General features: G+C 40.5%; 1 protein-coding gene across 5 annotated transcripts in view; it reads left to right on the top strand.

Annotated features, from left to right (window-relative positions):
- The window catches only part of arhgef28a (Rho guanine nucleotide exchange factor (GEF) 28a), a 54,492-nt gene that overhangs the window by 20,847 nt on the left and 13,319 nt on the right, over positions 1-20,326 (top strand). For 2 of the 5 annotated variants that reach the window (XM_076886693.1, XM_004549869.3), the window contains exons 10-31: positions 6,165-6,271; positions 6,384-6,655; positions 6,731-6,914; positions 7,017-7,125; positions 8,080-8,166; positions 10,264-10,306; positions 11,234-11,335; positions 12,708-12,831; positions 13,533-13,668; positions 13,756-13,811; positions 13,893-13,953; positions 14,080-14,209; positions 14,303-14,418; positions 17,107-17,247; positions 17,434-17,684; positions 17,769-17,894; positions 18,000-18,117; positions 18,269-18,523; positions 18,610-18,686; positions 18,789-18,967; positions 19,278-19,369; positions 20,049-20,234. In XM_076886693.1, the coding sequence (XP_076742808.1) occupies positions 6,165-6,271; positions 6,384-6,655; positions 6,731-6,914; positions 7,017-7,125; positions 8,080-8,166; positions 10,264-10,306; positions 11,234-11,335; positions 12,708-12,831; positions 13,533-13,668; positions 13,756-13,811; positions 13,893-13,953; positions 14,080-14,209; positions 14,303-14,418; positions 17,107-17,247; positions 17,434-17,684; positions 17,769-17,894; positions 18,000-18,117; positions 18,269-18,523; positions 18,610-18,686; positions 18,789-18,967; positions 19,278-19,369; positions 20,049-20,234 (2,952 nt within the window). The remainder of the gene's footprint in view (positions 1-6,164; positions 6,272-6,383; positions 6,656-6,730; positions 6,915-7,016; positions 7,126-8,079; positions 8,167-10,263; positions 10,307-11,233; positions 11,336-12,707; positions 12,832-13,532; positions 13,669-13,755; positions 13,812-13,892; positions 13,954-14,079; positions 14,210-14,302; positions 14,419-17,106; positions 17,248-17,433; positions 17,685-17,768; positions 17,895-17,999; positions 18,118-18,268; positions 18,524-18,609; positions 18,687-18,788; positions 18,968-19,277; positions 19,370-20,048; positions 20,235-20,326) is intronic. The other 3 variants (XM_076886694.1, XM_076886695.1, XM_024802978.2) reach the window with 3 other exon arrangements.

Below are 20,326 nucleotides of genomic sequence, written 5' to 3'. Positions count from 1 at the left end.
AACTCTCTTCTCTTCTCTTCTCTTCTCTTCTCTTCTCTTCTCTTCTCTTCTCTTCGACCTCTGCTTCAAGTATTTTCAGATGATTTATTCACTGGTCCAACGTTTTGGCCCAGCAATCACAACTTTTTATTTTCCGTTTTAATATTACGGCAGTAACTCTTCAGCATCTGGATTAAATGATGAATGGGTAATCCATAAAAAATACAACAACATATTTGTGGCTGCACTGAACAGCGGGGTGTGGGAACAGAACATATTAAGCTAGTACAGAAGCCTGGGGAGGAACTGTTTCTCTCGTGGTCTTAGCACAATATGCGAAGCTCTGTTTTGAATCACATCATTGGAAATCGATGCGGTTGCTGCTTCACAGGCACAGACAGGGATGGGCTTCTGTATTAGGCACAGAGGTGGTATTCGTTTATTAAATGGACATATTGTCCTCCGGGAGTCTTTGGATGATGCTGGTTGTGTCTTTACCCGCACTGGCTCCATAATGACTCAATCCAGGGGTCCAGGAATCTGCCCTGTCAGTGGGACAAAGACAGGAATGGGGTCAGGCTTGTCCCACTCAGACTTTGTCTGAGCTATGAGATGCCCCCCCCCCCTCTGGTTTGTCGCCCTGCCATCCCCTCCCCCGATTCTCTCCTGGATCAAACAGTAGAGCTGTGTACTCGAAGCAAGAGGTGGAATGTTAACAAGCTAAAGTGTCCTCGGCTTACAAAAGCTGACATTTCAGATAAGACACATGCATTTACACTGATTCCCTTTTAAATCCAACATCTACTCAAGACTATATAAGCTGAAGCTCATTGGCTAGTAAAAAAAAGTTGAAAAGGATGCTAAAGTGTTTCGGGTGTCACCACGGTTACTGCGAATGCTAATTTTCCTGTGTGATGCTGTGGAAGAATGAAGAGTTTGTTGTAAACTTTGGAGAGGCTCTGGTGCTACTCAATGGCGCTTGTAAATGCTGTATAAATGAAATTATGTGTGTGCGTTTACGATAAAGTGTCAGCGTCAAGTAGTGTCGCGTGAAAAACACGAGGCATCGATCCCATTGTTTTCCACAGATTGCAGATTTCTCCTTATATTCCTCAAGTTCTTAAACTCTTTTGGCCTGAGTGCTTTAGATGGGATGACAGTGTCTTGGGGCTACTGTGGTGAAAAAGTGTCATTTGGAGTTATTGTTTTTTCCAGATCTGTTGAAATGATCATAACAGTTTCTCATGTTTCACTGACATAACTCAGCGGTGGCAGTTATTGTTGGAGCTAGCTTGTGTTACGATTAGTCTACCAGCCGAGACTTGTGCTGCTTGTGTCTGTCACCATTAGATCCAGTACTGGAATCGTGGTTCTTTGTTTTTGCCTGTGTGAAAGGTTCTACTTAAAGGTCACAGCAGATACATAAAAACAAGATAAAAGTCATGGAACTATATGAGAAGTCTGCCTTGTATATTTGAGCTCCATGTGCGCTACTTGTATGTCTTCACTGTGTGAGAGCAGCAAAGAGGAAATGCCTCTGTGATGCCCAGGATTTCCTTTACATTAGTGCAGCCATGGCAGGTCCAGACATCAAAGTCTGGGTGGAAAGTGCACTCATCAAGGAAGGCAATTTTCCACGTGTTTAAAATAAAAATGCCAACCACCACTCCCTCACAGTTGCCCAAGTAATTATGTACACTGTACACGTTCAACAGGACTTTACTTTGAGACATTGTTCAGGCTACTTTAAATTACTACATTTCATAGTCAACGGTCACATTACTGTTGTGTTTTTTTTGTTCTGCACAATATACAGATCATGTGGCAGGCATTATAGTGTGTATTTTTGTATAAATACATGCAGAGTTATACAAAGAAGCTTAATCTGCCTTACCTTTAATCTAAACCAAACGCTCACATTTTCTAATAGGCACTAAAGACAAGATTCATCTGAAGTTAACTGGAAACCACTAATGCAGATTAGAAAAGAAGAAAAAATAAGATTCAGAAAAAAGCAAGAGGAAAAAAAATATCTGAACACCAATAAAATATAGATTAAAATATCTGACAGTGTCATAGACAGGGGTGTCAAAAGTAAAAGCATTTTTTACTAGTACACATACTTGTGTTGAAATTACTTTGGTAAAAGTCAAAGCACTGATTCAAATTCTTTACCCAAGTAAAAGTGAAAAATTACAAGCTCTGGATGTGCTCAGATTAAAAAAGTTAAAAGTAGCTTTTTGGAGGGCAGCTATTTTTGTAAAAAAGTAAACTGAACCTTGTGCTATATTAATAAAGTAATTAAATAATTAAATGATATTAACACATGAGAATACAAACTTTTTTTGAACAGGGAAATGAGTACAGTCCAACATTAAAGTGGGATTTCACTGGAGGGAACTCAGTCATTTCTATTCTGAGCTCTACTCCTGTTTATTATTGTGAGCTGTGTTCTTTGTGTACATGCTGTGATCAGCTGACCTATGTTGCTGCTGGTCTTTGTGGATTTACACAACTGAATTGAACAAGCTGTAAGCAAATTTTTCATGAGCTAGCTTCTCTGATTTCCGTTCCCTACACTGGCAGTGTACTGTTTATACTATCATTATACTAGACAGTATTATAAAAGTTGAATGAACCAAAGCATCATCATCTTAAATTCAATTTAATCTCTGCTACCCTTTATGTAAACCAACTCTGACCAGGAACACGTCACCGGCTGTGCACCAGCCCAGTACAGTGCTTTACTGTATTCACATCATATACGGATCCAGTGTCATATTTTTAAAAATGAGGACATTACATCCTTTGTCCGGCCCGTCTTTCTACATCTTTTTCTTTCTTACATCTTTCTCCATGTCTGAGTGAAGTTATCTTTTCTTCCTGTGAAATGCAACAGCTGCACCTTTAGCTAGCAACACACTGTGTGACAAACTGCACACAAACAGTTTGTGTGTTTGCTGATGTGTGTTGAACTGTTAGTGACACTGCATTTTAAATTACTTAAAATGCTTAAAATGCTTGCTCCTCCTATTGTAGTGCTAGCTAGACGCTGAAGTACAGTGACCGCAACTTATGTACATCTGGACTAAAAACGCCATTCCAGATCATTCCGACCCATTTTAACTCGAGCATAGTGATATAAACGATGCATAAATTTTTTATATATTTGCCTTTTTCATCTCTGTGTAGGCAGAAAGCCCTTGTAATGGATACACCAATGAGACAGTTTTTCATGAGCTATTGTTACCTCCATCTAGACTCATATTGGTTTAATGTTTTGAAGTGTGGAGTAATGGTGAATTGTGCTGTTCTGCTTAAGTACAGTAACCAAGTATTTGTACTTCATTACCTCAGACCTCTGGTCAGTATAATAGCTTGTTATCACCCACAAACTCTTCAGGGAGTCACTGAATGTATCTAAGGCGACCCCTTGCAAAATAAGGGAGCTGCTGGGACCATAGACACTATAAAAAAGTACCTAATGGTATGTTACCCACTGGTTCATCTTGTTATGAAGACTTAAACTGAGCTTTTTTTGTGATTTTAGTGTTTTGAAACCCAAGCTGATGAATATGGTATGATTCTGACTGTGAAAGAGCACCGCATGCTCATCGGTTAATGACTGATTCACATTATAAAATTCATGTTTTAGTCACTATAGTCTGAAACTAGTGATTGTCCTCTGGGAGTCATCACAAAAATGTCGATTGAGGTCACGTAGTGAGGGAGCACAGGACCGTAGACCAGTGTTTCCCAACCTTTTGGAGCCACTGCACATATTTCACATTAGAAAAATCACACGGCACACCACCAAACAAAAATGTCACAAAAAGCATATTGATCATTTCCCCCTGCGCACCAGGTAAAGCAGAATTGGCTCCGTTTGTCCCCATTATACCGTTTTTGCTTTCTTCTGGCCACTACTCATGCTAGGGACTTCATCTGGGTTGGAATTTTTCCCAGGACCCAGGTCAGATTGACTACTTTTTCTTTTCAAATATTTATCTATTGCTATTACGCGCTGTGTTTTCTCACTCACAGCATGACTATTATATAATTTCTTCTTTGTCTTCTTCTGTTTTATTGGCAGTTATCAACCCATTTAATTAGAGCAGTTGTAGTTGTAGTACTGGTTGTACTGCCCTCTAGTGGAAGAGAATGTAATTGTTCTGCCCGTTACGCCGATCGCTTAGAGTACAAATCAGGTGGAACCAGATAATCTTCCATGACACACCTAACCATTTCTCATGGCACACCTATGTGCCGCGGCACTGTAGTTGGGAAACACTGCCGTAGACTTCTATACAAGCAAAAGTCTGTATGCAGGAAAAGGTGTCGTCCCCTGCTGGTCATTAACTCCAAGATCGGAACCTTGATGTAACTGCCAGTTCCCTGCGTCAGCCTCCTGGAACTAACTGTTCCTTTCTACACAAACTCTGACCAGTCCTAAAACCTCACTTCTGTCTAAATACCAAAGTATGTAGTGTTTAGAAACTTTAAGACAAAGTAGATATTAATGTTATGTCGCCCTAAAAAGAGATTATTAATTGGCAAAATAACTCCCGAATGCCAGAGGCAGCACACGCAAACAGATCCTAACCATGTATAATAGGCTCAGTGACCAGAAAATGTCACAAAAAATTAATATGGCGACAAAATGTTTTACCAGTCGGTGGTTGCTGGAGTACTTTTCTATGCTGTGGTGTGCTGGGGGAGCAGCACAGCAAAGAAGGACTCATCCAGGCTGGAGAAACTGATCAGGAGGGCTAGCTCTGTGGTCGGCATGAAGCTGGACACTCTGGTGACAGTGGCAGAGAAAAGGACATTAAAGAAACTGATGGACATTATGGACAATGCTGGGCATCCTCTGCACACGGCCATTAACAACCAGAAGAGTCTGTTCAGTGACAGGTTGCTTCTCCCAAAGACAAGAACTAACAGACTTAAAAACTCCTTTGTCCCACACACCATCAGACTGTTTAACTCCTCTCTGGAGGGGAGAGGGAGGGGAAACAGGAGGACAAAGGAGGGGGGAACAACTAAGCTGTAGTGCCTCTTCACCTCACTGTGCAATACCTTTTGTGCAATACTTTTGTAAATAGTCAACGGTGCAATAGACTCAATACTTGAAATGTGCAATTCACTTGTATTTTTATTTTTATTCCTATTTATTCTATTTATCCCCTTCGTATATTTTATTTATATTGTCTCTGTATTTATATATATGTGTGTGTGTATAACTCTGTAACTTCTGTCGGTGCTGTGCTTTTTTGGAAATCGAATTTCCCAGAGGAACCCACCCGAGGGATTAATAAAGTTCTATCTTATCTCTCTTATCTTAAAAGGAAAACAGATCAGATTTGAAAGGTGAGATTAAGACAGAGATGCGTGCCTCTCTTCAGTGCCAAGCAAGTCTAACAACTTCAACTCTGATTTCAAGTATTTATGACCTCTTCAATTTTGGGGAAAAAACCCCCATGCACATGGATATAAAACTTTGGCAACATTGTTTCTTTTATTTTTCATCATTGGATTTTTATGAGCTCAAATCTAAAATCTAACCAAGGTCACTGCCTGTATTTCTGAATATTGCTAAGAATGAGTGTTCATAAACACTGTGTTGACCTAGCACTTGAAGGAAAGAGAGAGAGAGTGATAGTGAGCATGACTCAGTGCAAATCAGTAATCTGCTTTTTTTCCCCCCTCAGAAAACAAACAGGCTGCCTGAAAGGATCATATGTGGAAGTTTCTATAAAAACAACCCCTTAAAGGTCATCACGTTTTTGCTTTATGCGTGTTAAGCCATGACATTTAAGCAATAGGATGACTGAATTATGGTTAAAAAAAGACTTCAAATAACAGAAAAAAGCAGGAGAGAGAAGCAAAAATGATTCAAAGGTCTATTTTGATGACATGCTTTTTTGACCACGTCATGGTGAAGTTTCCTTGATTTGTTTGTGTGGATAAGTCGCCTGATTATTTTATCCTGCCCTTGAGAGCCGTCTCTCTCTAGTTTCTGGCTGATGGGGCTGATGCTGGGAGGAATTATTGTAATCAAGAGTGTGCAGTAGTTGATCTTTACTAAGAAAGTGGTGTGTGTGTGTGTGTGTGTGTGTGTGACAAGAAGAAGTAGTCTGTTTGAATTATTCTAAACCAAAGTGAATCTCTTATGCTTGTCATAGTAAATGGAGATCGCATGCCGTCCAGTGAAGTACAGAGCCAGTTCACTCAGGAAGCTGCCCACCCTCTGCTCTCTGCGATCCACAGCAGCGGCCACACCATCGCACAGGTCATACGTCATTCTCTTTCTTTTTAGTTATAAAATTTCAGTTTTTGCTTTGCTGCTTAATAAATTTCTTTCTTTTTGCTCTTTCCTGTCCCGCCTTATGTTTTCACCTCAGGCGAATGATGTTGACATTAAATACAATGTCAGCGGAGTGACGAGGTACAGTACAGGGACAGATGGCAGTTTATGGGATACCATCAACTCGGAGGAAATTCTTTTAGCCACCGATACCCCTCCGCCCTTTTCAGAAGACTTCTACCCATCCTCTGCATCCGGCTCTCCCCTGCTTTCACCTGTCGATCTGGCCCTCACAAGGCTGATCCGTCCCGCCTCCTCCGAGCAGGCCGATCAGAGAGGCAGTCCACCAATGGAGACCTGTGACCTCAGGTATTAATCAGATGTCTTCTCCGGTGCGTTGTGTGTACCGATAGTGTCTAACTAATTTGTCATTTATAACTCCAGTCCCAGTCTGGTGGCTCTGGAAGTGGACAGTGAAGAAGAAAGCGTCGGGCCAAAGTCTCCACTTTCCCCACTCTCATCCGATGTGGAGAGAAGTGAAGACAAAGAGGAAACTTTCCCTCTTCCCTCTCCTGATCTCACTTGCACCCGCAGCCAGTCTGCATCAGCATATGAACCCACTTCACAAGTAATATACCATCCTCTCATTAAGTACTTCGGCTTATCCGTACATGAAGTGCTCTACAAGTTTTATACTCATGCTTTCAAACATTACTTGTTTCTCATGTAGGAACTGGTTGACGAGGGCCTTCGATTGCGATCATATTCCTACTCCTCCAAAATCAGCTTACGTCCGGCTCGTTTTACTCGAGATAACCAAGCCTCAGATATCAGCCCCGGTTAGTAACGCTCAGATCGTTGAGCATGATAAAAGTTTAACACATGACTAATAACATTTCCAATTAACCTTTTTATTTTGCTTTTTTTGTCTGTCACTGATGGGGTAGTCTCACATCGTTGGTTGGTGAGAATTCTATTTAGCTAATTTTAAATTAGCTTTCAAGTGACAGATCAGCTGAACTAGATAGCCTTACAACTAATATAATGTACAGTCAACTCTAAGTAAATTAGTGGTTTGAATGGGAAATATGCTTGTTCACGTTCCTGCATTTGAGAACATTCAGCCTCTTGTCTGTATAGTAAATAAATGTACAGAGAAAAAATATCTATCTTTATCTAAAGGTGGAAACAGCGGGTGTAAGCTAATCTACCTGCAACAGTTATAGTTCACAAATTAGTACGTTATGCATTTAATAAAAGGGGTGCTTATATGTGACAGACAAATTCTTAGCTGGAGTCAGTTATTTCTGGAGTCCTGACATCACAATGAGTGTACCAGACCTAGACAAGAAATAGTCTGGCAGAAAACTTCTCCTGGAAAAACACAATTTATCATTTTTAAACAGTGTTCTTTGTGCGGACTAAACAAATTAGATGGATTTTGCTAGCTTCCAGCAGAGCCAGGCTAGCTGTTTCCTGTTAAAATGGTGAGCCAGCTGGTAACTGGCTGCTGCCTCCAGCTTCATATGAAATGCGTAGACATAACAGTGGCAACCATTTAAAAAACAAAAACAAGCAAACACTTTTTTCCCCAAATGTCAATCAAAGTTTAAGGTTTTTCTTTACATAGTTGTTATTAGTAGTTTTTATTCAAAACAAGTTTACGAAACTGAATGAAATTAAAGTTTAAGTACTGTTTAACAGCTTTTAGCTTAGAGTTGACTGTACATGCTGATAGTCTCAAGTGTCTTTAGTTGATCTATGAGCACTCCTCTATCCACTGTGCCCTGTAGATGCCGTGCACCACAGTGTCAGCCACAGCCGATCTCTTCTTCAGGCCCTCTCTCTGTCTAAATCTCTGTCTTTGCTCCACCCTGGTAGTAAGTACTGGACACCTGCAGCCGTCACATTGTGCTAAGGCCCAGCAAAGCCTGCATGCCACTGTCACTGTTAATGCTTGCATATGTGTGGGAGGGGCGAGTCAAGGTTATTATTGTAAACTGATTCAACTCTTAAAAAAAAAGAAAAATGGCTTGAGTCATAATTTGATAGAATTTTATATTGAAACTTGGTGACAACATGGTAATAGTTTGGTAATAATGTGGAGAAAAAGCAGTAATAGTCATATAATTCAATTTAATTTTAAATTCAATTTTATTTATATAGAGCCAAATCACAACAATAGTTGCTTCAAGTCACTTTATATTGTAAGGTAAAGACCCTACAATAATACAGAGACAACCCCAACAATCGGTTGACCCACTATCCGTAAGCACTTTGCGACAGTGGGAAGGGAAATAGTCCCATTTGCATGGAAGAAACTTCCTGTGGAACCAGATGGCAGCAGACGGCTGCCCCTCTCTGAGCCTGTGAGTGGAGGGAGACAGCACAAAAGACACACTGTGAAAGAGGTCCATAATAATTAATGATTAAATTCAGATTGGTGTATAAAAACAAGTGTGAAGGAAAAACACTCAATACATCACTGGAAGCCCCCAGCAGCCTGGCCTATTGCAGCGTAACTAAGCAAGGATTCAGGGACACCTGACCCAGCTCTTAACTTTTAATCCTAATCTTGAAGTAAAGCGGGTGTCTGTCTCTTAAATTCAACTGGGAGCTCAGAAGAGGGGCCTGAAAGCTGAAGGCTCTGCCTCCCATTCTACCACAAGTACACTAGAAGTCTGGGAGCAAAGTGCTCCATTGGGATGATACGGTACTATGATAGCTTGCTATTTACTATCAACTAAGGTTCAATGTTAGCCTAAAATCTATATAATGGGGTAATTAGGGCTGATATTGAGCAAAAAATGCAAATTGTCAATGAGGGAAAACCAATTAGTAACAGTAACCTATAGTAATATTACATTGCCTGCTGGATGCGTATCATATTTAAATTCTTTTTTCCCCCACGAAGCACAAAAGTACAGTCTTTATTCGTGTGCAAATATAAACTACTACAAAAGAAACATGAACCTGAAATTTGAGAATAGTTTACACAATGACTGCCACTTCAACTTAGATGGCTTGGAGCATATCTGTCAATTTAATCTAACTCTAGAGAGACAAAGAAATACTACCAAATAATGTTTGGGTCTTTGTTACTGACAGCCTTACTCTACTTGGCCACACACCAGTCTGCTGGAAAAGTTGATTCTTGGGTAGGGCATTGTTGCCTGGAATTTCTTTTTTGGCTTAAACTCTAAAACTGCCGCTAGGATGCATTTATTTTCTGTTATGCATTCACCAAATCACAACTGGTATTTCAACTTTTGAGAGGCTGCACCTTTCCCACAGATGGGCGTAGTTTTGTCGTCTTTGCAAATGCCCTCAATGCTTGAGTTTCTTCATTTGTTCATCATATTTTAATCATATACATTAAACACTTAATAACACAACTTTATGCGATGTGACAAATTCAGAAAACATTTATTCTTGTTTTATACGGACTTTAGAAAAAACACATATTAACCTAAAAAACCAGCAAAATGTAAAAATATACTCGAATGCTCTTCAATCAAAACACATGAAACAAGAAATTAGAAAGAAAGTTAAAAAAGAGAATTCAATTAGAATCACCAAACTGTAATAACCTTGGCTTGTCTTTGTGTCTGTGTATGGCTTTCGTAATCACGACACAGCTTCGCTTCGCAGCAGCGATGACTGCTTGTGGGTCTCTGGCGGGTCAGCACTTGTGATTGTCTGTCTGTGCTACTGCTTTTCATATTATCATCCTGTCCTGATTTGATACCTGAGGACCATCTTTGTTGCTTTGCATAACAATTGTGTCTGTATTCAAATGTTGTCATATGAAACTGAACAGCTTCTCTAGAATGGAAATAAAATCTGATAAATCTGACAACAAAACTTGTTGCCTAGTCTAAATATTACTTTACCTGCTGTTTTTCTTTGGGTTATCAATAATCTATTTTTTATTGTTTTCAACTTTAGCAACATCTTCCCCTTTTTTGTGTTCACAGAGCCAAGAGCCTCCAGTATATCAGATCAGTCTCATGAGAAAAGGTATTTATACTTTGCATTTAATTTACTCAACGTTATTAGGATCATTTTGTGTTCCAGGGTCTCTTTTCTGTCTCCTTTTGTTTCCTAGCACTAACTGATGTGACCTTTTGGAGCTCTTAATTGAAAGTGCCGTATGCGTCAATAAATTTGCAATCCCAAGCGCAGCATATGTAGGTAACTATCATGACCAGGTTGCTTGGTGACAGCAGGCGCTCTGTGAACTTGGCTGCTGGTTTTTGTGAAGCTCTTTTGTCCTGATGACTCAGAGCCTTTTCTTTGGCATTACTGGTGTTTGATCTATTTTTTTTTTCTAGGGACAAAAGCGGTAGTGACGCAGAGATATCAATGTGACCCTGCTCTACACCCAACCTGATTTTTTTGTCAGTGTCACAAGGCTGCTCTGTGTTTTTCATCACTGAGTTGAAATGTTTATGATTTAAATATGAAAGCACAGTTTCCAGTTCTTCCATTAAAGAAGAAAAGCCAATTGATATTACTTATCAATCACTTTTAAGTGGACCTACTTTGCGCTTCAACTTTCTGGTTATGTGGATGTTTTATAACAATGGCAGATGCTCATAGTTTTGTATAATGATGACAAACTATGCAAAAGTAATCCCTGTGAGACAAATTCCTGGGATTCTGACTGCCCTAAACACTCACTCGCACAGCTTTCCTTACTCTAGGATCTCTATGATGTCAAAGAGAGTAGATATCCTTAATGTGATCATCTCAGGAGCAGAGAGGGCCAATCTGATGTTCAGCTCTCCTGTTTACAGAAGAAAACTCTTGGGTTTTTTTGTTTTTTTGTTTTACCAAAGCCCGGTGTTGGATAAATAAGGATTATTTTGAACTGTGACTCATACAAAGCTACTCTAGTGGCAGAGAATTTATAAACATGGTGTGTTATGGCGCTGTTCTTTACAGGGAGATCAAGTTTCGTAAGCGTGCCCAGTCTGCTGATGATGAAGGCAGCATGGAGCTGGCAGAGTCCCTACAACATCTCACCCTGTCTGAGTTTCTCAAAGAGTATGTGGGGGATCCACCTCTGTTTGCCTGGTTCCGCGTCATTAACCATCTGACATAAAAGACTAACCGTTAAAAAACGTAACAAAACCTACAGCACGTGTACCTCCTGTCAACAAACCACATTTCCTCTAACAGCAGAACAGGAACAGAATTAGGATCTTTTAACAATATGCACCGAATGTCTTTCTTTGTCATGCATGTCTCTAACTTCTAACAGTTCTTAGTTTGTTTTTTTTACCTGCTTTCACAGCAAAGTGTTGCAGAAATGGAGAACTTGTTATTTGGTCTGTGCTTGTAGAGTGGGGGAAGTAATTATTTAATCTCTTACTGAATTTGAAGTTTTCTAACTGGCAACAGTTTGCTTGTCATAAGTATTTGATCCCCAAGCAAAACATGGCTTGGTACAATATAGATTCATTCATTGGTTTCTTAGTGCACTTGTGTCCTGTAACCTTAGCAGAAAAATAGCCCCAAAGCATAATGTTTCCACCTCCATGCTTTACTGTGGAGATGGTGTTACTTGGATCATACCCAGCATTTCTCTGTCAAGCTGATGCCAAGGAGCTCGATTTTAGTTTCATCTGATCACAGCACTTTCTACCAAGCCTTCATTTATAAGGTCATTGGCAAACTTAGGAGAGGGTTTTAAATGTGACTTTTTAAGCAGGAGATCGTTGCAGTCATTGCATTGTAGTGTGTGGTGTTCTTGATGACCCATTTCAGTCTTGTGCAGGTCTACAATCTTCTCCATGACGTCCTTTGACAGCTCACTGGCCAGGCCCATGGTGGTGGAGAAGTTAGAATGAAAAAACTGGTTGACAACAAAAAAAATGTGTAATTGACTGAGTGATTGTAATTCACAGAGAGAATTCTGGCTATAGGGAGATCAAATACTTATTTCACCCAATAACATCCAGATCAGTGTATAACTCTTGACATATTTCCTAAATTTGTGTTCAATATTCTGTCTCTTTGCTTTAAAAGGAAACCACCGTAAAAGTTAGAGAATGTTTATTTGACAAATTCAACAAGGGATCAAATAATTATTTCCCCCACTGTAGATAACAGAAATGTTTGTACAGCCTTTTATTTCAGTTCCTGTCCCTAACAGAAACAACATGCTGCACAGTATCAGCTGAAACGCTATTTTGTCACGTCATGTATCCGTTAGGTTTGCAGACTTTTTGCATGTAAGAGTGTGTGCACCTCAACAAACCTGTCATGCTTGGTTTACTTTTGTTGACTCAGGAATAAGGAAATCAGATCACGGTGACTAATTTATGTCTTCAATCCAGTTAGTAAGCAGAACACACACACAAACACACACAAAAAAATAATAATAACTGCATTACTTACATCAACCTGTCTACAGAATTGAAGAGGAGGAGTTGGATAAATACAACATTCCAGCCAAAACGGAGTCGGAGAAGTACAAAGTCATCCGCACATTCAGTTTTCTCAAGAGCAGGATGTCCAGTACACGTAACAAAAGCAAGGTAAACCCCAGCCACAAAGAGTCCTGCTGTTACACCTATAAACGTTTTACTTACAACAACAATGTAAAGAATAACTCGCATAACTTCACCTTGTTGTAGATTAAAGCTGGCTTTAGCTACAACATGAAACTCTCAGTCTAATACCTTAAAAGGGCATGCAGTATTTTCAGGTGTTTGCTCTGTAGACCTTGGTGTGATGAAATCCGTAGATTAAAGGATCATTCGTGTTTTGTTCTTGTGAGCCTATTTCTGTCATTGGGTGATTCCCACGTCTAGACTCAAGTCTTTGCTTTCTGAGAGACACGAACCAGGAAATGTTTCTGGGAAGCACTCAAGGTCAGAGGGACAGACCAAACATGTCCAGCTTCTTTCCTTTTTAATGATTAATCCCCTGTTGTTGAGTCAGCACAGAGAGTGGAAGCCCTCCCTGCTTGTGTCTGTTGTTTACACCACGCTTCATTTCCGTGTCAGTGGACTTTCTTACGGTTTGGAAAAAGGCGGGTCCTCCTGGTGGCCTCGTTTATCCGCTCGCATGCTGGAGAGTTTACCCTGCAAATAGAAACTTTCACAAAGATGTTTATCGTCTTTTGTATTAAGTCCTGCATGGGCTTGAGTTTATAGGTGTAACAGTCAGTCACGTTTCGCCTCGCGTATGTATGGCCTCTTTGTTGACTCCAATGTCTCTGGCGTGGCTTTCAAAGGGGAAAGGGAAGGACAGAGAAGGCAAGGACAGGCAGCCGAATGGACATCGCTTTGCAACAGGGTCCTGTTTAGGCCCCACGGTGTGTGTGGTGTGTGACAAACCAGCTTCTGGAAAGGACCTACTACATTGCTCAAGTTGGTAAAACTTAAATTCCAACCAGCATTTATATGAATTTCTCTTCATGTATAAAAACGTTAAAATTGTGTTTTTTTCCATCACAGCTTGCACTGCGATTGTCCATAAGGGCTGTAAGGAATCTGTCCCCCCGTGTTTAAAGGTGAGTCTTAGCCTAAAGCAGATCGTCCCTTTGTCGGTTGTTTATGTGCTGTAAGCAGACTCCCTCATTTGTATTACTTAGAAACATCAGGAAAAATATGCCGTGTCCATGGTGAAGAACAGGACAGCATCCCTTCCACAGAGTGAGTTTACAACACTTGGTCGCCAGTGATTTTAACCATGTCATGCAAGAGTTTCCTGTTTATAAAACTTGGGATGATTATTGTTATCTAGGCTAATTTGCTTTGCTATCCCGTCACCCCCCTCAGACTTCACAGTGAGAGACAGCCCTCCTCACTCAGTGATCCCCACTTCTACCTCTCTACCCGTCATGACTCCCAAGGAGAAGAAGGACGCCGTGTCGCAGTCTCTCTCACGAAGTTTCCCCAACGTGGAAAGGTTATTAATCTTTATCGTTTACACAATTTGTTGTGTTAAAAAGAAATAAATAGCGAGAAGTAGCGATTGTTTGTGTTTTTCCTCTTGGTACAGCCAACTCATTGAGAGTTCAGAGACAGAGTCGGATACCCTGAAGCTGAGCAGCCAATCCGAAGAGCTCCTGCCAACTCCAGTGTCTTCCACCTCCACCGAGTCGTCCTTTGGAGAGGGTAAGGTATGAATAGGGCTTGTTGTTTAAAAGACCCAAAAAGAAACAGATCAGTTTCTGTTTCATTGTTTGCTGCTGCAAGAAAAAGCTGATCAGTGCAGTTTAAAAGGTCAAACTGTAAGAATATTTTTCAGAAACTGAAAGTATTTTTTTTATGGGGGACAAAGGCATATAAGTAGGCATCACAGTTCCTCCCATTACTGTAGATTAAAACAGGAAATGTTTGGAAGCAGATGGGTGTTCAAAGAATAATTGCAAAACATTCCTATTTTCTAAAGTATTATATTATAATATTACTGTAAAAAGTAGCTTTCCACCCATTTTTGATCATTATATTTGACTTTTAAATAGAAACAATGAATAGAAATTCTATTCAAATAGAATAGTTGTAGGAAAGGTGTGATAAAGGCGCGTTCAGGATCCCCAAATACAAAAAAATTGTATGTAACAGTGAAATGCATATTTAAATACTAACTTTAAGGTTTTTTAAGGGTTTTTTTTTTTAAACCATCCGAGAGAAGATGCTTTGGGGAAGAAAATGTACTGAAATGTAGCGTGTGTCAGACAAGTCTCAGATTTACACAGCTTTAGTGAACCATTAACATGCATTCCACAGTCTGTAAATAAATCAGGGGTCTTCCACTGTTTTTAGACTTTTATATTCACAGGGCAGTTATCCTTACCAACTCTGAGACACACTTATAGCGTAGGACCCCCAATGATTATGATTAAGAGATCTAGTAAAGTTTTGAGTGGCGCTTTTAATTTTTTCCCAAAACTTTCTTCTTAAACTTGGGAAAACATTCTCCAAAACTATTCCTAGTTTTTTATAACCTTGTAACAATACAAATAATATTTTAAAATGTTATTGCCTAACCAGAAGTATTATAGTTTTGTATTAGTTGATGTTTTTTTTCCATTTTGACTTTTTGTTTTGAATCCACTTTAGTCCAGAATGGAATTTCTTGTTAAATTTCAGTCTTTATTGTTTAAAAATGTTGAGTTTTAATTTCGTTTCTATTAGTTTCAGTGTTAGTTTTAATCTTTTGAATTATTATTTCATGGAGACTATATGATAGGGGCAAGATTTTGTGCCAGATTTTTTTGTGTTATTTATGTTTAACGTTCAGTGTTTATCGAAGCATTTGTAAAATCTTTTGTGCATTCCAACTTTCAGCCAAACCATTAGTGGAAATGGTGGTTGCACTATTTTTTCTGTTTTGCAGAATATCATAGCAATTTGTCCAGTATTTGAAATGCATCTATCCTTTTTTTTAACCACTTAACTAGTGCAGGGTCACAGAGGGACTAGTGACACCCTGGAGGGTGTGCCAGTCCATCAAAGGGCTAACACAGAGGGACAGACAGCTAGCCAATTTATGCACACCAGTTAAACTAATATTTAAGTGAGGATTTTAATCTGTAATGCCCCCCTCAACTTGGATTTGTAAAGTTAGAGCAGCCCTTAATTTTCTGTCTTTGCTAATGAAATGCACTAAGCTCAGAGTTCCAACATCTGACTTTAGAGGATTTTTCTTGCTTAAACATTTAAGTACCTGCTGATCCTTTGTAACAAGTTAGAATCAGAATCAGAATACTAATACTAATATTAATCCCGAAGGAAATTATGGGTTACAGCAGGCAGCATGCTAATGGCGCATGCGCACTTATAAAGGAACCTTCTGACCAAACTTTACACAAACAACACATTGGGAAGACATGTCAGAGAGGTAGGCTGACAGGAAAAGACAACAAAAATACATAACATGAAGTGAGAGGAGGAAAAAAAACCTCCACTCAGACTGAGCTCCTAATGGGAGAACAGTTTGATAACAGAAAAAAACACCCCGGCACAAAAAGCACATGACTATCAATACACCACAGAAACACAAGACAAGCAACAGGAGCGGGTAAAAGGGTGAGAGAGAGCCGGTGTAGACAGCGCATCTGGTCCTGCAGCATGTCTGCGCTGGTCCAGTCGACCGCCATCTTCCCCGGGAGGGGACAAGCATCGAAGGCGTTTGGAAAGGGAGGGGGGATGAGTGTGTATCAGTGTATTTGTGTGTGTGTGTGTGTGTGTGTGTGTGTGTCCAGAGCAGCCGAAAGTAACATATAGTCACTAAACTTGACTTGTTTTGGTCTGATGGCATCGAAGGATCGTTTACACGAAGGATCACGAGGTACCCAGTGCTGCTAGGATCAACTGAAGATCAAAAATGTGATCCCAGACTTTCGCATGTGAAGACTTTAAGTGTGGATTGTTGTATAATCTGTCTCCAACAACTTCTCTGTGATTCCCTCTAAATCTCAGGCCTCACTGATATCCTGCAGGTGGTTTCAGAACACTGTACTGTGAAGCTTTTTTTCACTGTTATCATCTTGTAGTGAGAACATTATAACCTGCACTTTGTTGACATTCTCATAACATTTTGTAGTTCAAGGTTACGCTATTAAATCGTACAGAAACATTATGTGAGATAAGAAGCGTCCAAACTTTCTTTTATCACTCAATTAAAATGCTGAACAGTTAAAAAGTTGAACACCTTGTTAGAGCTTGCAGGTGTCATTTTGTCAAACTTGTGGGGAAAGAAGCTAGGGAGTCTCTTTTTACTAAATAAAATGTTACAGAAAATAAACAAAACTGACTGAAAGAAATTAAAGTGATTCGTATGCCTCTTTCCATCTGCAGACTGCACAGACTCATACATCCACAGTGACATATCAGCTGATTCTGTGGAATATGAAGCTGAATCATGGAGCCTGACGGTTGAGCACAAGTTCTGCAAGAAGCAAGACAAACGAGCTGTCAAGAGGCAGGATGTAATCTATGGTAAGCAGATGTTGCTGTTGTGAAAGGCGTCTCCTGGAATGCTTTACTTTCTGCATGTGTCAGGATTTCATATGTAAAAGTGTCAAACCACAGAAAACCGTTTTAAGACTGAGTAAGAGATTCAGCTTTTTATTGGCATAATTTAGCACATGTCCCAAATCTAACACCTCCCCCACCCTGATCCAGAGTTGATGCAGACCGAGCTTCATCACCTGCAAACTCTGCACATCATGGCCGAGATTTTCCGGCGAGGCATGAGACAAGAAGTGCAGCTGGACACCGAAGCGGTGGAGCGAGTCTTCCCCTGTCTGGACCAGCTGCTCCTCTTTCACCACGCCTTCTTTGCCGCCATGAAGGAACGGCGACACAGCTCGACCCAGCCTCAGGGCCACAGGAACTACCTCATCCAGAGAATAGGAGACATCTTGCTCCAGCAGGTTACCTGGTGTTCATGGGTATACCTTTGTCTCAGGTGTGGTTAGACCGGTCATGTTTGAGTCGCCTGGTTCTACTTTTTGCAGTTCACGGATGAGAACGGGGAGAAGATGAAGCAGGTATACGGGGAATTCTGCAGCCGCCATAATGAAGCTGTCAGCTTTTTCAAAGAGCTCCAACAACATAACAAAAGATTTCAGACCTTCATCAGGGTATTTAACGTTTGTGTCATGCTTTCAAAAATCATTAAATTAAAATAGACTCACTCCCTTTCACCTCACTAGATCTTTCATAATTGCTATACTTCATTTTTAAAGCAACAAGGGAATAATTCTTTGGTGCGACGGAGGGAAATCCCAGAGTGCATCTTGCTGGTAACCCAAAGGATTACAAAGTACCCAGTGCTGCTAGAGAGGATCCTACGCTATACTCAAGGTCAGTCATCTACTGCCCTCTGCTGGCTACAGGCTCTTATGATTGCTAAACCTACGTGTTGGGGGGACAAAAAATAAAACCTTACTTTAGTTAAAAAAAACAAGAAAACCCTCTTTTTTTCTTTTTGTTTTTCCTTTGCTCTGACCATCAGAGGAAACAGAGGAGCACGCAGACCTTTCGAAAGCCCTGGCTCACATTCGAGAGGCGATAGCTGCCGTGGACATGAGGGTCAGCGAATACGAACGGCACCAGAGGTTACAGGAAGTCTTTAATCGCATGGAGAACCGCAGCGCAGCTAAGCTGAAGAGCGGACACACCTTCCGCAAGCAGGATATGATGGGGCCCGGACAAGTGCTCAAACACCAGGGGGTGCTCCTGTGGAAGACTGCCACCGGGCGACTCAAAGGTGATACATGATACTCAGAAGTTCATGTGTCATTTTTGCATCCTATCTGATCTAACTGTTTTTCCACCCGTCGTTATTTTGCCCAGACGTCCTGGCGCTGCTACTCACAGACACCCTCATCTTCCTCCAAGAAAAAGACCAGAAGTACACATTTGCAACTGTGGTACGCATTCAGTAAAGAAATCAGTAATAAACACTGCACCGTGTAAGGATGATTGATGTTTTGTTTTGGTTTTTTTTTCTCCATGCTTTAAATGTGTTAAAGGACCAGAAGCCTCCAGTGATTCCACTACAGAAGTTAATAGTTCGGGAAGTAGCGAACGAAGAGAGAGGGATGTTTCTGATCAGCGCCTCAGCGGCTGGACCAGAAATGTATGAGGTCCACACGTCGTCCAAAGAGGAGCGAAACACATGGATGAGGCTCATTAGAGAGGCCGTAGAGAGGTGTGTATGAGGCCCTTGCCTGAACCTGGTTCTGCCAGTTTTTCCTTCCCACCGTCACCAGATTCTTGCTCATTCGGGTTTGTTTGATTGTTGGGGTTTTCTCTGTATTATTGTAGGGTCTCTACCTTACAATATAAAGCACCTTGAGGTGTCTGTTGTTGTAATTTGGTGCTATATAAATAAAACTAAACTGAATTAAATTACAGTTTAAATTGTGGGGAAAAGGAGGATTTTGAGAACTGAATACACAGATTTTATGATGTGTACACATTTGCCTGCCTGACCTGATTTAACTGTCGCTTCTGTTCAGCTGTCCGGAGGACGAAGAGGAATACACAAGTGAATCAGACGAGGAGAAGCGAGCTGCCGAGGCTCGTTTTCAGAAGATCCAAAAGCTACAAGGTATTTTTAACCATTTTGTTTGGGGTGTTTTTCCTATTGACCGTAATTATTTTAAATGTAGATTTATTACAGGGTTGGGGTTTTTTTTCAGTGCTGTTGTTTTGGCTCTGCAGATGCATTTCTCTTAAAATGTTAAAACACTGCAGATGAACTGCCAAAGGTTCTTAACTTGCCCGCTTTTATGCATTTGTCAAAATGATGTTTTGCATCTATTGTAATGGAAAAATGTTACATTGTTGTAACTTTGTTGCACTGAAGCTCTAAAAGATGCTTTAGAGTCTGATGACTTGCACATGTTGGCTCAGCATATTTGTGACTGTTAGATGGACTATTCACTGTTCATTGAGCTGCAAATGAACTGATGCTCACATATTATCAAGAGTAAAAATATTGAGCGTATAGAAGCATTATTAAAGACTGAAGCATCTCTGAATGGTTTCAGTTACACCACACTGAGTGTCGTCTCTTGCCTAAATGTTCTAAAATATTTGCAAACACTAATAACAATTAAAGCTTGTTCTGAAGTGCTAAAGTAACAGACTGTTCTGAAGAGTTTCACACATGATTTGGCTACGTTCAGCTTTCATTTAAGAAATGAGCCAAAGCAACTGAGAAAAACTGTAAACATAGTAGCTGTTAACATTTTCCGCTCTTTGAACTACATGAACTCTTGTACCAGAGAGCCTGACGAGCCAGGACCAGCAGATCTGCTCTAGCCTGGCGGAGAAGCTGCAGATCTACACACAGCTCTCTGTTCTGAGTGGGAGGATGGAGGCTTCGCTAGCTGAACCGCGACTGCTGGTGCAGCCACACTCAGAGGAGCTTCTCCAGGCTGCTGCGCTGCTGACCGCTGCGCTGCAAGAAGGTGAAACCTTCACATGCACTGCACACTTCAGCAAACATATTTTCATATCCACAGTGTTCTCAACTTACAGTACTCCTTATAATACTTGTAAA

Source organism: Maylandia zebra, linkage group LG7, assembly GCF_041146795.1.
Source record: "Maylandia zebra isolate NMK-2024a linkage group LG7, Mzebra_GT3a, whole genome shotgun sequence".
In the NCBI taxonomy this organism is placed as follows: domain Eukaryota; kingdom Metazoa; phylum Chordata; class Actinopteri; order Cichliformes; family Cichlidae; genus Maylandia; species Maylandia zebra.
This window is presented reverse-complemented; position numbering and strand designations above follow the sequence as displayed.